At 50.6% G+C, this 18,360-nt stretch overlaps 1 protein-coding gene across 2 annotated transcripts in view; it reads right to left on the bottom strand.

The window, feature by feature from the left end:
* Positions 1-18,360, bottom strand: part of LOC144128869 (uncharacterized) — a 76,614-nt gene that overhangs the window by 6,693 nt on the left and 51,561 nt on the right. The window contains exons 8-9 of one of the 2 annotated variants that reach the window (XM_077662642.1): positions 5,799-6,752; positions 1-299 (exon numbers count right to left, since the gene is read on the bottom strand). The exon at positions 1-299 is cut by the window's left edge and continues 57 nt beyond it. In XM_077662642.1, coding sequence (XP_077518768.1) covers positions 1-299; positions 5,799-6,752 — 1,253 coding nt within the window. The remainder of the gene's footprint in view (positions 300-5,798; positions 6,753-18,360) is intronic. The other variant, XM_077662643.1, reaches the window with a different exon arrangement.

Raw genomic sequence — 18,360 nt, 5'->3', positions numbered from 1 at the left:
CGGTGCGCAGAGCACCTCCTGTGCTGGACTCGTAACGGGGCTTGATCTTCTGCACGAAACTCTCCTCGCGCTTGAGGCCGCCGCCGCCAGGGGGGCGGACGACCTCGTCCTCGTCGCCCACGAGAATCATGCTGCGGGGCCGCGAGTGCGGGGACGGCACGTTGTAGCCTTGAGGGCCCGGTCCGTAGTCGAACTCGCGGCTGTAGTGGGCCGAGGAGGGCCGCTTCTTGCCGCTGCGCGCGTCCTCGTCGGCGCGCAGGTAGCGGGACGCGTCCAACGGCTGCGTCGGGGACGAGGACCTGCGGCCGTCGTCGACGGTGGTCATGATTGACGCCCGCTGCTGTTTTCTGCCGCATCGCAACAATGTGGGCCTCTTCGCAAAAAGGTCGAAGAGCGCCGCCATATTCGATAGTGGACTGTGGGAGCCACCCGCCAACAGTTGCTCGCAGTACAGGGAAGGGTTGCGGGACGAAGCTGTCGCATGCTGTTCCCACAGCCTAAAGGTCAGCTGCGCCGGCGATCGTCAAAAGGTTAATGCTCGCAGCGGTGGCTCAGTGAGTGTGTATGTTGTTTGGCTACTGACGCCAAGGTCTTGAGATCGAATCCCAGCAGCGGCGGCTGCATTTCGATAGGACACCCGTCTACTGTACGCTGTCAACGCACGTAAAAAAAAAAAATCCAAGGCGGTCGATATTAGTCGGAGCCCTTCCACTACAGCCTGCCGCCAAGCCCAACTTGCAGCTTCGGGCTGTTAAACCTCACACGCATGCGTACACACTGCGACATTACTGCTGGACTTTTTGCGAAATTTCTCGTATTTTGCATGAATTTCAGCTTTCGCTCTTCTCATATTTCGCTTCGTGTGAAATAAACGTCGGGCGCTCGTGCCCTATCAGTATCTATCTACATCCTGTCTTCGTGCTGTTTTCTCGACGTAAGCAGCACAAAGGTTGGGTAGTGTCGTGTCTTCCGCGAACATGTGCTTGCCTTTGAGTGAAGAAAAAAAGGCCCTCTAGATGACATTTTTTTCCCGTCATTTATTTCGATAATGCGCCGGACTTTCCCAGCAACCACTCTGGGGGAAAGCTCGGAGCTCGGTTTTAGCTTCAGGCATCTTAATTTTCTCATATTTTTTGACGCCTCCAAGGGAATACATAAACTTTGAAAAACTTTCGGCTAACAAAACACTTCCTGATATCTAATGCCGCCGTCAGCAACCTTTTCTCTTGAGTCGCGAGGCAGATTACAGAGTGGTAGGACGTGCAAGTTGACGTCGCCATTAGAAGTGCATCCAGGCAATGGTACCGTATTTTAAGGCATTTAAGTTGCACATGGTGCGAATAATGACACATCCCTCATAAACTTTCCGTGAAATGTTCCTTAAAAGAACATTTTGTGCAATAAATCGCACGTTTTCATCAGTCGCACCCAGTATGACAAAGCAGCCTTTAGAAATCCGCATATCTATTTCTGCCCTTTTCTGCAATAGCATCAACATAACTAGCCTTACCTCAGCCGAAAACTTTAAACAACGACTTATCGCACTTATCGCAGGTTGCAGGCTGCAGCCTGAGTTCTACAAATCTTTAACCAGCATAAAATAACGGCAGTGAACACTGACGGAGCGTGTTCTACACGGGCACCTTTTATACTGCTCTGGATTTCTCACAAAAACCCCGAATTGTTACCATGCTCGATACTGGATTGGCAGAAGGACACGCTCGTAGAACTGTGGAGAGCTCAACTGAGAAACTCATGCATCCTGTTGTCACAACTTAAACCATTTCTATAAAGCTATGTGTCCGGAGAGTCGCAAAAATGCTTGCGAAAAAAAAAAATCAATACGCCGTAAAAAAAAAGCACGCTACGAATTTGTTCTCCGCAATTTACGCTTATAGTGAAAAATAAAATTGACATGTAATCCACATCGCTGTGCAGGTTTCACAGGGAGTGGCTATATATGGAACTCTGCTGCTGAATCTAAGGTGGTGTGTTCGATCTTGGCAATGACAGCTACAATATATTAATGTAGGTGAATTGTGAAAAACACATGTATTGCTGTTGCGATGCAAATTAAAAAAGCATGAATTATCGAATTTAATCCTGAGCTCCACAGTAGTGTGTGTTTCACAGCACCCACATTGTTTTTTCGGCACGTGAAAATCCATCAATCAGAAGCCTCGGCAAAAAACCTGAAGTGTACCGCTCCCCGAAAGTCCGAATTGTACGCCGGAAAATGTGGTACTTGCAAACGCGTTCTCGTGGCAGTATGGATGCAACTTGATATGGGGCCAATCAAATGAAATTGCAGTAAAGGCTGTTGCCGCGACCAGCAAATTGCTTCGTGGAATGTTGTTACGTGAACGGCCAGCGTTTTCTATGGGCTCCGTGCGCTGCAGTTTGGTGCGCGCGAGTGGCGCCACCTGGTTAACAGCGGTGGCGAAAGGCGGACGCAGCCAACGCAGCTCTCTGGTTCAGTTTGCAGTGAGCGAGGCGAGCGGTGAGGTGTTTCGTCCGAAGGCGAAAACAAACTTGGATAATTATGGGTGCTCTACCTACTGCTGTGTTTACTCAATGTCATAACAGCTATAAAATCACTGCAATCAAGGTACCGAATATATTTAAACGCTTTTCTTGGACATCGTGCATGCCCCCTCATGCACAGAGTGTATGCTGGAAATGAGTGAACTGTGGAATTAAATTCATGAGAGTGAACTGGGAAAGGGTTTACATTGACTGGGGTGTTTCGAACGTGACATCATTGGTAGGAGCTGCTTTATGTTTTTATGTAGAGCGAAGGAATGCGTTCAGTCAGTCACAGGAAATGGTCTACGGTGAAGTTCTTGGAGCTAGCATCTGAAGTTTAAGTCTTCGTTTGTTATGCTCATCTGTGGTTCAGCGTGTCAATTTTGTTTCTAGTTTTTTTTCGTGCGTGTGTGTATGCAGTGGGAGCGACGTCGTACTTCTGAGAGTGCTTATGTCGTTTTTCACATTGTTTCACCTAAGCTTTTGTGTATTTATTTGCATCATTTTATTTCCTTCAGTGGTTTAAAATTTTGTGTCTTTATTTGTTGCATTTATGAGATCTCAAATCCTGTTCTAGACGAATAAAAAGAAAAATAGAGAGTGGTTCAAATTTCTCTCTATATATATTTCTTGGATTTCACATCACTAAACCCTTAATTTCGGGAATTAATGTTTTGATTTTAACTAGGTTTACCGTCCCAATGCAACGAAGACTATAAGGGGCGCCATAGTAGGAGGTTCCAGATAATTGCAACCACTTGGAGTTTTTTTTAACGTGCACTGACATCGCGCAGTACGCGGGCCTCTAGAATTTTGCCTTCACCGAAATGCGACCGCCGCAACCACGATCGAACACGAGTCATTTGGGTCAGCAGCTGAGCACCATAACCACTGAGCCACCGCGGCGGCCTTTCTATAGTTAAGTATTTACCAAAAGAGAAATACGACCAAAATAATTCATGTAATTGGTGTCTCAATGAAATTCCTGAAATGAAAGTCCTGTGGAAGATACCTAGCAAGAAACCCATCGTCTTTTTGTATGCTTAGAGCTATGCTTCTCTGAGAGTTATACACAAAGTAAAGAAGTGTCGATCCTGCAGGATGTAGAGCCCTGTCATCTGATATATATGTGTAGTAAGTTTGCGTTTTTCGCATTTCTAGCCGACCATTCACATAGTCGATGCCACAGTGGATGTAAATTACATAGCTGATATCATTATTTGGGTCAGAGCCTTCTTTCTCAAACTGTAAAGGTACTTAATTAATCTCAACAAGTTCAACTGCGCTGCCAGATATTGCAGTGCCGTCGGGACTGCAACACAATCATGGTTGCTCGGAATCGGTGATCAGTCCAACATGAAAGCAATTGAAACGAAATGCAGCAGTGGTGGCGTCAAGGCTTTCATTGCGTTAAAATCCGCAGAGAAGAAGGCGTTGACTTAGAATGGCATCGCGGTCAGTGCGCGTCTGCTATGCGGCGCAGGGCCACCACGGCCAGTCTCGAGAGGGGCGCGCGCGCTCTCCCTTCGAGAGACCGGCCGTGACTGAGCGTCCGGTTAACGCAGCGAGTGCCACGAGGCGGCGCTGGCGATGTGGTCGCTGCTGGCGCCACCATACCAGCGCACGGAGCCCATAGCTATTACGTTACGCGCGGTGTCCTCGCTGTTCCCATTTGAAAGTATCAAATGACGAATGCTGTTGTCAGTAAATAGTACCCCGGTAATCGAGAACGGATAACGCAGTGGATTCCAAGAGAAGGCAAGCGTAGCAGGAGGCGGCAGAAGGTTAGGTTTGCGGATGAAATTAAGAAGTTTGCGGGGATACGGTGGGGGCAGCTGGCAAAGGACAGGGTTAATTCGAGAGACATGGGAGAGGCATTTGCCTTGCAGTGGGTGTAGCGAGGCTGATGATGATGATGATGAATCAAGAACGAGTCGAGGTGCCAGAATATAGTACACTGACCGCGAGCTCAGGATTGGCGATACACGTAAATGATTGGTGTGACTAGTGTGATGTGCATGCATGACATCGTGCGCGTGGGTGTGTTTGTCCATGTTAGAATGGTAGGGTTGATGTGTCGGAACACTCCTCTGTTTCTGGATATGTATTCCCCATATTGATAGTAATCTTGATACACGTTGAAAGCATAGATCTTAGCAGCTTGCATCACTGCAAAACTTTGGTATACAGTAAGCACATGGTCAGCAAATCTTTCACAGTGTTCGTAACAAAGATAAATCATGTGAACTGCACCGCTTCTCACATGACAAAGAATAAAAGCGTCAACGCTTCGCGAAGACGAAAATTAGAAACGATTTCAGAGCGGGCAACACTTTCTGGCCGGCTAGTTGCCTAGGGACATAAAAAGAGACGAGGACAGAGCAGAGAACAGAACCAAAGGGACAGGGGTGTCTGAAAGGGTAGGCACTTGTGAGCAGGCATGTCTGATCAGGAGCGTGGGTATTTTGTTTGCTAAGTTGGGATTTTCACAACAAACGGAGTAGCGTTTGCAAGCAGATAGCTTTCGTAAAGGCACAGATATGGCACTCAGAATTCCATCAGCTATGAAATATTTTTCTCTCTTTTTTAGAAAGGCCCTCTCCGCCTGATCAAAATTACACACCGAAGAAGTTGTATTTCATCCCCGATAACGAAGATAAGTTGAGCATAAAAGAAAATTTGTATGGCGACTGTAGGACGTCTGCACATAACTGTCGATTACTACTGAAGGCACCTCGGAGCAAAGCCGATTTCTTTATGATATAGTAATCTCACTGCGAGTCTTTGTGCTTATCGCAAAGGGAAAAAAAACGGTGTACGCAGGGCTGTACCGACGGATGTAAGCCCCGCTCCGTCTGTAGGAGATCTGTAGCTGAGCCATTACGATTATCAAGGCGTTGATTAGCGCCTGGCCTGTTTCTATTCCGGGAAACAAATCTGCTCCGGCCAGTGCACTGCCTCTGCGAGCCGCAGTCAGGCGAAGCGCGCCGCTCCGGCAAAGACATCGTAATCCTTCTGGAGAAAATGGTCGTCAGTGCGCGCTCAGCCCTTTTGTTTTCCCATCCCAGATGTGTTGTAAGAAAACATTTCGTCCAGAGAGAGATGAGAGCAATAGATTTTTTTTTCTAGTCCCGACATAATTCCATTGCTGTCTTCCTGTCCCCACTTTACGACGATCGATCGCCTTTATCGCAAACTAATCTGATACAGGACGCACAATGGCAATTTTAAAGAAAGAGCCAAGGAAAAAAAATGAATAAGATTGCACTAACCGTTCACGGCCGTAGTCCGCAACGGGGCGTCTGGAGTCTGCTCTGTTCGGCTCGTAATCCTCGTACGAAGACCTGGCACTCTCCGCCGTAGTCCTGTGCTGAGGACGCACGTCCCTGGCCGTATCGGCTCTTCGATCGTAATCATCCTCGAGATCCCGTCTGGGCCGACGAGAGTCATTCGCTTGCAGCTGCTGTTGCTGCTGCTGTGGATGTCCTCCACGTGCGTCGTAATTGTCCCGCCGAGCACGTTCCGGAGGCACCGCTCTGTCGGCCCTGTACCGAACCTCGTCGTAGGCGTACTCTGGGGAACTACGACGGTCCGGTAGCTGCGCGGGCCCGACGCCACCGCCTCTCCTGGGCTCTTCGACGTCACCCGGACGCCTGCCTCGCAGCTCGCCGTACGCTCCTTTCCGAAGCGCTTCTTCTTCCGGGTAGTATTCCTGCTGTCGCCTGTCGCCTCCGTACTGTCCACGGTGGGGGCTCTTGGACCTGGCGTCGTAACTGTCTCCAGGTTCTGATCTACCTTTGTAGATGTCCTCCGAGGACTCATGCGGTTTGTAGTCCCTCCTGAGACCAGCCCCATGCTCCTGGTACCGGGACTCCCTGTTTCTGTACTCTTCTCCGTCATCCAGTGCAGGCGTCCTGGGTCGACCGGAAACGCTCTCGGAAGGGTGCTCCCTGCGGGAGTACTCCTTCATGGGATACTCTTGAGGCGGCCTACCGTCGCGGGAAACGCGATCACCACGACGGTCGTACGCATGCAGGAACTCCTTGTCTGTGTCCGGGACCCGCGACTCTCTCCAGCCGTCCTCCCTGCGCTGGTCATCCCTGGTCCGCGGTTGTTGCTGTTGCACCCTCTGAGGCTCGCGACCGTCAGCTCTCGGTGCCGCAGATCGCGCCCGCTGTTCTTCCTCCCTCGGATACCTGGGCTCCCTCGCGTCTTGTCTCGGGGGTCTGTTCGAAGAAAGGGTAATGCGCAATAGCTGGTTAAGCATTCATACGCCAGTGCATTCACCTGTTCGAAGAAAGGGTAATGCGCAATAGCTGGTTAAGCATTCATACGCCAGTGCATTCAATGTGCAAGTGATTGGTGCTGAATAAAAGATGTTCACTCTCTCAGGCTAGTGAACATCCAAACGAAAATCTGTTATATAGTTAGATGTTCCTCGGTGACCAAGGTATGGCATGCCTCAACACAGCAGCGAAAACAAGGCAGTTGTAACTTTAATGTTATAATGTTTAATGTTATAACTTTGATGTCACTACCTGAGGCTGCTCTTGATGTCTTTCTAACTGTGGAACGTATTGCAGAGAGAAGGAAGGAACAGTAGCAGGTCCCATAAAGCAAAGGAAGTCATGTGGAGGTATGCGATGGGAGAGAGTAACAGTGAATGCAAACAAGAAGGTCAAAGCACTTGCAACAACGGATAAATGACTACGTTGCAAGGCAGCCGGAAAGAAAAAGAGAAAGATGGAGAGAGAGGGTGGCAAGTGAGGCTACAAAACAGTCTAAGAGCACTTTAAGCTGCCTTTTCCGTGTCGAGGCGCATTAAAGCCGCTGGCGATGAGGTCGAAGCGCGCCGTCAAGTTGGATTTGGCAAGAAGTCTGTTCGGTAAACAAAGTACTCCTCACTTATCAAGCAAATAAAAATAAACATAAGTGCAGCTGCATACTCAAACTGCAATGTGAGACAAAATAAGATCCCATTAATTAAAACCTGGTTAACATCCCTGTCTTTCTCTCCTCCTCTTTATCTATCTAACGCGCACAAAACAAGCACTTAATGGCTCCTCTAGATATACGGGATGAGCAGCCTCTGAAATTGTTAGCGTCAGTGCTGCAGGCAGGGCTTCATTCTTTTGAATTAACCCGACATAAAGATAACTTTTGTTTAGCAGCTACTTTATACACACCATCCTTATGCATTTGTTGGAAACGCAGTACAATGCAATCCTTAAGAGAACGCGTATAAAGTAGATAGTTGTATTTTGTTTTATTAATGCTGCGACCTGTTTGGGAGATATGTCAGGGTCGCTGTTTGCTTCACCCTGATTCGATCATAAGTTGAACCGGTGCAAAGAAACCGACTTTTGTCCCGCCCATTTCAATCGAAAGCGCTCGTTTAAACAGTTTAAACGTCCCGTATAAAAATTGCCGATTTCATGAAAAGCAATGATGGTTCCACGTGGTGATTTTGTTTATCCCGCAAAAAAGCAGAATCGTATTTCAAGCGTTCCATCGAATTTATGTAGTCCTATAGGTGGTCGCAGACGAACATAGTGCAATTTCGTAAGAAGCTTTCTCTCTCTCTCTCTCTCTTACCCCTTCCTCTCTCTCTGTCACACACACACACACACACACACACACACACACACACACACACACACACACACACACACACACACACACACACACACACACACACACACACACACACACACACACACACACACACACACACACACACACACACACACACACACACACACACACACACACACACACACACACACACACACACACGCACACAGGCACAGAGAGAGAGATAGAGAAATATCATACTAAATTAAACATATTCCCTGGTAATCTAGACATCTAGCGAAAGCCACCTTGAACGAAAAAACATTTTTATCTATAAAAACAGTTCTCTCTTTAAAACCAACCGCCGCGGTGGCTAAGTGTGTTATGGGGCTCGGTTGCTGACTCGAAAGTCGCTGGTTCGATCCCGGCCGCGGCGGTCGAATTTCGATGGAGGCGAAATTCTAGAGGCCCGTGCACTGTGCGATGTCAGTGCACGTTAAAGAACCCCAGGTGGTCGAAGTTATCCGGAGCCCTGCACTACGGCGTCTCTCATAGCCTGAGTCGCTTCGGGAAGTTAAACCCCCATAAACCAAACCAAACCAAACCAAACCAAATCTCTATAAAAGCAATGTAAACGCAGCGTTTCCGATGAGCTGTATTGCGAGGACGTTCCTACTCAGCATTGTTTCGTGTGTGTGTATGTGTGTGTGCGTTTGTGTGTGTGTGGGGGGGGGGGGGGGGTCACACGGATCTGAGATTTCTCATTGCGAGTTATCTGACAACCACGTGTCCCTAGATTTTTCAGAAAATAAATAAATATACAGGACAATGAGGAAAGCACCACAAGAAGGACACACGAACGCCCGCAAGGGGCGTCTCCTTCGAGCAAACAGCGGCAGTGTATCCCTCCCTTCGAGGCTGTGTCTACGCGGGCGCTGCAGCCGCGATTAACCGAGCATCCCGGCGTCTCGCGAGGCGGCAAATGACGTTGAATGTCGCAGATTCTCGCTTGTGCGAGGCTCCCAGCTTCGTGCTCGGCTTGCCCGCTCTCCTTCGGGGGGAAGGAGATCGCGCCTGGCCAGCGCGATTGTCCTCGGCGCCGCCGACGGCGCGAGGAACTCCCGGAATCCTCCCCAAGGGACGCATTCCTCGGCTGTGGGCGTCGTCGCCTATCGCTCGCAGCCACAGGTCGGACGGCGCGAGATAACCTGGGCGCCCGGAGCCCCCACGCCTCACCTCTGCCGTGAGAGCTACGGCACAGCTCGATAGACAGAGAAGAAATGTACAAAGGCTGACGGCAAGGCCTTCTTTGGCACCACTCCGTTGGCCCCATTACGCAGCCGCGTTCCCATTTGAACCTCACTCGAGTTAGCTTTTACCACCTGACGTGTGGCGAGTGAAACCGTCAGATACCTAACACCGGTGAGTTTATGCTTCAGGACGAGGCAGGGGGATGCAATTTACGGATGCAATCTTCGGGGTGTTGGTGTTTATTTTTGGTGTTCGGAGGAACTGTACCGGCTTCACATTTAGTATATGGGCAATATGTGTTGAGGACACAGAAATAAATCTTAAACATTCGTATTTACTTCCTAATTTTCTTCTTTTGTGTTGGCTCAGAGCGTTTGATCGTCGAGATCTTTATGGCTTATATGATCGTTATCCGTTGTAGCTACTGTAGGGGTGTGTTTATTCGGTGAACCCAGATGATTCCAGCCGCTCAGGGGAGACTCGCAGCGAAGCGTCAGGCGTGGCGAAAGAGCAAGGCAGCGAACAACTTCTTCGTCCTTGAGAGCGGCAGCACGCGACGCATGTCAGTGGTTATATCGATGAAGATTACCACACTACAGTTTCCCCCCGGGCAGAGAAGGAGCCATCCTGGCGACTCATGGTGCCGAAAGGACAGACGGATCGTAGTAGGGCTTGAGTCGGTCCACATGAACTATTTCGCGTCCACGGCGACGCAAGTCCGCAGATGGCGTAACGGGCTCAACTACGTAGTTCACAGGAGATGTTTTTTGAAGCACTCGGTATGGACCGTGATACCGAGCAAGAAGCTTCTTTGACAGGCCGGCGGTTGTGGCAGGAACCCAGAGCCACACCAGGGAGTTGGGCGCATATGAAGGCGCCTCACCAGTGTCACGATGGTGTTTTTGTTGCCATTGATTTTCCTTTGTGAGCGAACGAGCGAGCTGACGGCATTCTTCTGCATACTGGGCGGCGTCCGAGAGTGGCGTCGATTCAGAAACATCAGGGCGGTAGGGAAAAAGCACGTCCATTGTGCAGGTTGGCTCGCGCCCGTAAAGAAGAAAAAAGGGAGAGAATCCAGTGGTGGTCTGTATCGCAGTGTTGTACGCGTAGGTTACGAAGGGAAGAACGTGGTCCCAGTTGGAATGAGCGTCGTTGACGTACATGGCCAGCATGTCACTCAGAGTACGGTTGAAGCGTTCTGTCAGGCCATTCGTCTGAGGGTGGTAAGAAGTAGCGGTGCGATGAATGATGCGACATTCTTTCAGTAGGGCCTCGAGAGCGTCGCACAAGAAAACGCGTCCGCGGTCACTGAGCAGTTCCTTCGGAGTCCCGTGGCGAAGAATCAAGTTGTTGAGAATGAACAAAGCAACGTCTCTTGCAGAGGCAGAGGGTAACGGTGATGTTTCAGTGTAGCGAGTCAGATGGTCTACTGCCACAATAATCCACCGGTTTCCAGCAGGAGTAGTCGGAAGAGGGCCATAGAGATCTATGCCAACGCGGTCAAACGGACGAGCAGGGCAGGGTAACGGCTGCAACGAAACAGAGGACTTCTGAGGAGTTTTTCGGCGTTGACAAGATTCGCAAGCGCGCACGAAATGTCTTACGAAGCGGTACATTCCACGCCAGTAAAATCGCAGACGTAGGCGTGTGTAGGTTTTCAATACGCCACCGTGAGCACATTGTGGGTCACCATGGTACGCAGCACAAAAGTCGGCGCGGAGATGACGCGGGATGACTAGAAGCCACTTCCGTCCATCAAGCAAATAATTGCGGCGATAGAGAAGACCGTCACGAATGGAGAAGTGGTGTGCTTGGCGGACGAGCGCTTTGGAGGAATGACCGGGAGTAGGACTTGAGAGAAAATTCAAAAGTGCATTGATCCAGGGGTCATTCCGCTGCTCGGTAGCCATGTCGATAGTTGTAAGAGTCGACATATCGTAGGCACAGACGTGGTCAGACGAATTATCTCTAGGCAATGGCGAGCGGGAAAGAGCATCCGCGTCCGTATGCTTCAGCCCTGATCGATAAATGACATGAATGTCAAACTCCTGGAGACGAAGAGCCCAGCGAGCAAGGCGACCGGATGGGTCTTTCAGAGAGGCAAGCCAGCACAAAGCGTGGTGATCGGTCACAACGTAAAACGGTCGACCATACACATAAGGACGAAATTTTCCGATAGCCCAAATAATGGCCAAACATTCCCTTTCTGTGACTGAATAATTAGATTCTGCCTTTGTCAATGTTCGGCTGGCGTATGCCACAACATACTCGCTGTAACCAGGCTTACGTTGGGTAAGGACGGCACCAAGCCCAATACCGCTGGCATCAGTGTGGATCTCCGTAGGCGCAGCCGGATCAAAGTGGCGTAGAATGGGCGGCGAAACCAAAAGGCGGCGTAAAGTGTCAAAGGCTTTATCGCAGGCTGGAGTCCAGGCGGAAAGGTCGGAGCTGCCGGCAAGGAGCTGGGTCAGAGGAGCGATGATAGAGGCGAAGTTCAAGATGAAACGTCGAAAGTAGGAGCAGAGGCCGATAAAGCTCCGAAGCTGCTTCAGGGAGGTTGGCTTCGGGAACTCTGCAACTGCGCGAAGTTTGGTGGGGTCGGGAAGAATGCCGTCCTTAGAAACTACGTGGCCTAAAATTGTGAGTTTTCGAGCGGCAAAGTGGCACTTCTTCAAATTCAACTGAAGCCCAGCGCCGGCGAGACACGTGAGGACATCCTTTAGGCGGAGAAGGTGAGAAGAAAAGTCGGCAGAAAAAACTACGATGTCGTCCAGATAACAAAGACAGGTCTGCCACTTGAGTCCACGAAGAACAGTGTCCATCAGGCGCTCGAAAGTAGCCGGGGCATTGCAGAGGCCAAAGGGCATAACGTTGAACTCGTATAATCCATCCGGTGTTATAAAGGCAGTTTTCGAGCGGTCATTATCAGCCATCGGTACCTGCCAGTAGCCGGAGCGCAAATCCAAAGAGGAGAAATACTCGGCTCCCTGTAAACAGTCCAAGGCGTCGTCGATTCGCGGCAAAGGATAGACATCTTTGCGCGTGATTTTGTTAAGCCTACGGTAATCGACGCAAAACCGGATGGAACCATCTTTCTTGGTGACCAAAACAACCGGAGAAGCCCATGGACTGTTAGATGGCTGTATGACGCCCCGGCGAAGCATGTCGTCCACGTTGTCAGCAATGACTTGGCGCTCAGAGGCCGACACGCGATAAGGACGCTGTCGTAAAGGTGCGTTTGTACCAGTGTCGATTGCGTGCGTAACGACAGACGTGCGACCCAGAGCAGTGTGAGGAAGGTCGAAGGCAGAAGTGAAGTTCTGTAGAAGAGCAGCGAGTTGATCGCGTTGTGCGGGTGGGAGATCTGCGTCAATAGCTTGTTGAAGAACATCGGGTGGCGTCGAAGCGGTCGCTGTATCGCAAGAGCTGAGCACATTAACGTCTAATGAAGTAGGCGTTGCAGGAAGAGTATTTAGAAGCGCGGGATCAAGTTCTTCAATACGACCGAGACACTCGCCGCGTAGCAGGACGGACGGGCACGAAATGGATTTGAGACGTACATTGCACTAAGGCCATCTTCGATCTTGAGGACCGCAAATGGAAGCAGGAGGCAGGGATGGCGTGAAGCGGCGTCGGAAGGTGTGAAGAAGACAGTCGAACTAATAACGCTTTCACAGGAGAGTGGAACGAGGGCAGCAGAAAATGGAGGAATGTCTGTGTCACTGGCGACGAGGAGTTTTGCAGGCCGGGTAGGGACGTCACACAAGACGGTATCACAAAGAGGTAAAAAGGAAACTTCCGCGCGGGCGCAGTCAATAACGGCATGATGAGTGGAAAGGAAATCGTAGCCCAGGATGATGTCGTGTGAGCAGCGAGACAGTACAATAAACTCGATGGTGTATAAGACGTCTTCGATGAGAACACGGGCCGTGCACGCCGCTGAGGGATGAATGCGCTGTGATGAGGCGGTGCGAAGCGAAAAGTCGGAAAGTGCGGTGGTCACCTTACGAAGACGACGGCAAAGAGCTTCACTGATGACTGATACGGCAGCGCCCGTGTCGACTAGAGCGAGTACTGCGACGCCGTCGACAAACACTTGAATTACGTTAGTGGGAGAACACCGAGGACTTGAAGAGTTCGAACCAAGCGCAGTTCTTGCCCCGGGAACTGCGACTGTTAGTTTCCCTCAACGGTGCCGGTAGAACGTCGGAGTGGGGACGGGGAACGGCGACGAGGGGAAGGTGATCGGCGAGCTGTGTACGTTTGATTGTCACGAGATACAAATTCGGAACTGGGCGGATTTCTCGGCGAGGGCTGGTCTGTATTGTAGGAGTAGTTCCATAGTTCAGGTCGAGAAGGTGGAAGGCGTTGGCGGCAAAGGCGTGCGACATGGCCCGGCAGCCCGCAAGAGTAGCAGATTGGTCGGTTGTCCGCGGTACGCCAAGGGTTCGTAGGGCGTTGGCGTACCCTTGGAATAGGGACATGGAATGCAGACCCAGGCAAAGGCGAAGGAAGGTTGGAAGGAGCGGCCTGGTAGGAAAGAGATGCTGATGGCATGAGCGGCCTGGCCGCAACTTGGGCGTAAGTCAGTGGTGCCGTTACTTGCGCTGGCACGGGGCTGGGCGGCAGCACAGGGCTGGGCGGGAGCATGGAGCTGGGAGGAAGAAACGTCAGCGATGTGATCTTGAACGGCACGCCGTATGGTAGGGGCCAAAGACGGAGCCATGTCAGGAACAAGGCGGCCACTATCCTGTAACTGAGGGACCAGCGATAGCTGGCGGGCGACCTCTTCTCGAACGAAGGCTTTGATTTGCTGAAGTAAAGGGCTGTCCTCTGATGGGGTAGAACCGCCCAGCGCAAGTGTAGAGATGGCGTCGTCTCTAACACCGGACCGCCGGGTAGAAGCGCGCTTCTTACGAAGCACGTCGTAGCTCTGGCAAAGCTTGATCACGTCACTCACCGTGGCAGGATTTTTTACCCAGAGCATTTGGCACGCGTCGTCAGAGATGCCTTTCATGATGTTCTCGATCTTATCCGCTTCAGTCATTAGCGGATCGACACGCTTGCATAGGTCCACGATGTCCTCTATATAACTAGTGAACGACTCATCGACTTGCTGAGTGCGCTCACGCAAGCGTTGTTCTGCCCGGAGCTTGCGAACTGCAGGGCGGCCGAACACTTCTGCAAAATTCTTTTTAAATGCAGACCAAGATGGCAGGTCTGCCTCATGGTTGCGAAACCAGAGGTTCGCCACGTCAGTCAGATAAAAGATTACATTGCTTAGCTTGATAGCGTCGTCCCATCTGTTGTAGCTACTGACGCGCTCATATGCCGCCAACCAATCGTCGACGTCCTGGTCGGCTGTGCCACTGAAGAAGCACGGATCACGCTGCCGTAGAGCTCCAGAACACAGCACGGTGGTTGGGAGGGGCGACGATGTCGTGGCAGTGTCATCCGGCATGCTGGAAGCAGAGGGTAACGTGCGGCTTCTTAGTTCCAGGGTGGACGGGAACGTACCCAGCAGCACCTGCACCAATTGTAGGGGTGTGTTTATTCGGTGAACCCAGATGATTCCAGCCGCTCAGGGGAGACTCGCAGCGAAGCGTCAGGCGTGGCGAAAGAGCAAGGCAGCGAACAACTTCTTCGTCCTTGAGAGCGGCAGCACGCGACGCATGTCAGTGGTTATATCGATGAAGATTACCACACTACACTACATTTAAATGCTGCACTTTGTGCACTAACACTTAGTGCAGCATGAGGGGCGCGCGAGTGTTGAGAGAGATGACAGATAACATCACCGCCAGCAACAATGGGTCGATGAGAGTTATCCGCTCATTGTCCTAGTTCCCCGCCTTATCAGAGATTTCTCAAAGCTCGCAGAGGCATGACCATAAATGGTCCCGGGCGTGACCTTGAGTCATAGCATCGACGCAGCCCAGCATTTTTGGGGGCCCAAGCTTATCAGGCGGTGTTACCCTCACAATGGGGTTTAAAGTGGATCTCTGTGATGCGTGCGGGTTTCATCCTAGCAGCGTTCAATGTCGCAAGTACGGTGACGTCTTTGCAGAGGAGGCCTTCAAATCTCAAATAAAAGGTACTTGAGAACTTTTAGCATCCTCGTTATCGGTCACATGTGTCAAGCATAGCAAAACGCCAGCCGTTCTTTTTTTTAATGTTTGACATAGGCGCATGCCGGAATAAAAAAACATCATTTGGTGATGTTGTCCATAGCTTAATTATTAAAACGAGATCTGCGAATCGAACTAGCCGCTAACCATGGGGCTAGGACTAGCATACTCTGCCGCAAGCTAGGGGGTTAACTAAAGTAGCCATGCAGATTAGTCTAAACTACTCTTGAAGCCCACACACATGATTCAGGCAGTTTTTACGGCGTAGTTTTAAGATATAGACAGTCGCTCAAGGTTTCGCTCTCGGCTTTTGTATTACAGGCTGATGACATCAACGCATGTCGGAAATTCGTCCACGTTTTCATCTAAGTTACATGGCATCTCGCTGAGTGAAGACGACATTACGGTTTCGTTTGACGTGACATCACTTTTTACTAGCGTACCAGTGGATTCAGCAGTAGCTACGTGTGAAAAAGCCCTGGAAGCTGACACTGGTCTCCCTGGCCGCACACCCTTCGACGTTCCGGAACTTTGCGAGCTGATGAGATTTTGTCTTGGCAACACTTATTTTTCCTACGGCGGCAGTTTATATCAGCAGACACAAGGAACGGCAATGGGGGCGTCAATATCAGTTACAACGGCCAATTTAGTAATGGAAGCCTTGGAAGAAAAAGTACTTGCCACTTTCAATCCTGCACCCAAAGTCTTCTACCGCTACGCAGACGACTGCTTCTGCATTTTGAAGAAACAAGACGTCTCACGCTTCCTGGACAGCCTAAACGCCCAGAATGCGCATATACAGTTCACCCTTGAACTTGAGAAAGACGGCTCTTTGCCATTCCTGGATGTACTGGTTCGCAGGGATGAGGGCGCCCTCACCTTCTCGGTCTATAGGAAGCCTACGCATACAGGTCGCTACCTCAATTTTATGTCTTGTCATCCAGCTGGCCACAAGACGTCGGTGTTATCGTCCTTAATAACACGGGCCGTACGCATAAGCTCAGATGAAAATTCATTGCAAAACGAGTTGGGGACGATTCACCGTGAACTGACTAATAACGGTTACCCTAGTCGCTTTGTCCACAATATTCAGAAGCGGATCTTACAGCCGGAAACACAAAGCCACAAGACATTCCAGGCACGTGCTGCCATTCCTTACGTGCGGGGAATCAGCGAGGCACTATCGCGCGTGTTTTCAAAATATGACATGCGCATTGCCTACATCCCGACCAGCAAGCTCCGTAACCAACTCGTCAGCGTGAAAGACAAACTGCCGATTGAAGCATTTCCAGGTGTCATCTACCAGATCCCATGTGCTGATTGCCCCCAGGTTTACGTTGGCGAAACAGGAAAGTTCCCCAGAAGGCTTAACGACCACAAACGTGACGTCAGAAATAATAATCACACGACGAACGCCATTGCCGAGCATGTGCAAGAGCATACTCATACGATTGACTGGGACCACGCCACTGTCATCGCGAAGGAAAGGAACATGTCATCTCGGCGGCTGATGGTATCTCTAATCATCCAGTCGACACCAGCTACCATGAACCGGGTGCAAGGAACCATGCCACCCATCTACGCACGCTCCTTGCGCCACGTGTTGCGTATATAAGTCGCGACAATTTCTTGTCCCGCTCAGTGATCAAGGAACCCGTACGAGGTTCCGAAACGTCCTTGAATTTCATGACATGGTCAGTGACCGCATTCCTTTTTCTTTAAGGCTGATGCTCAAGTGGCGTCGTTGATTTGAGTTGTCACTTCAAGCAGGAATCTCTGCCAACTGCGCCGGCTGTCTAACGGCAGTAGAGTATGCGAGTGGGAACGAAGTGGACGTGCATTTTTCATGGCAGCACCAAGACGCCGGGTTTAAAAAAAAAAAAGAGCCTCGATATTATTATTTATAGGTACTCTTCTGACCCTAATACTACCCTCCACGGTGGCTGAGGGGCGACGTTCAACCGCCAAAACTAAGGTCGCCATATCAAATCCCCGCCGCGGCGGTCGGGTTTCGCTGCAGGCAAAATGTGAAAGATGCGCCCGTGTGTTGCGCGATGTTAGCGCTGGTTAAAAGAACTGCAGGTGGTGTAAATTATTCCTGTGCCGTCCTCTACGGCGTCCCTCATATAATACCGCCTGACTGGAATATCATTTTGGTTTAATATTTTATACTCAATCGAGTCATCATTGCGGCGGACTGTTCGTGGCACTTGGCTGCCGAACTCGAGTTGGTCAGTTCGGCCGTGGCCTCGGGGGCCGTGCTTCGAATCCAGCGAAATGCAAAACAACACAGAGGTCCATATTGCGGCGCACGTGGAAATTGAGAAGTTAGTTACGCACTCATTAAAAGCAACCAGCTGGGGTCTTTCCGCATCGTCGTTTACTTGCATGCACATTTTTTCCTCACAAAGTCGGACAGCCGAAAAGCCGGACTAGCCCATGACCGTAGTGATACTCTGAATCGCTTCTGACGAATGACCATAGTGTTTGAACATGACGCTGGTTAGAGCGTACGAGTCTTGAGTCGAACCACCTTTGCAGGTTGAGTTGTTCGAAACTGGGTTTGCCCCCGAAGGGGCGCAGCGGTGTTTGCGGAGCCTCCTCCAAGCACACACCCTTGAAGAAGCCGGGCGCCGGGCCGGGGGTGGTTTGTACCCATTTTTACCGGTGGGTGTCCGGCGGTGGGTTTCGAACCAACCACCTCCGGCAGCCGAAGCGAGTAGAATCATGCAAGCGAGTAGAATCTACGCTCTCAACAGAAATCAGTGAAAAAGGAGTAATAAGCTGCCTTCTAGCGCACTTCATTTCATAAAAGGCAGTGCGCTAGGGGCAGCCTAGTCCCTTTTTCACTCCCATATAGGCGTATTCGTGCCTAGAGTGT

The sequence above is a fragment of the Amblyomma americanum genome, chromosome 4, assembly GCF_052857255.1.
Source record: "Amblyomma americanum isolate KBUSLIRL-KWMA chromosome 4, ASM5285725v1, whole genome shotgun sequence".
Classification (NCBI taxonomy): domain Eukaryota; kingdom Metazoa; phylum Arthropoda; class Arachnida; order Ixodida; family Ixodidae; genus Amblyomma; species Amblyomma americanum.
This window is presented reverse-complemented; position numbering and strand designations above follow the sequence as displayed.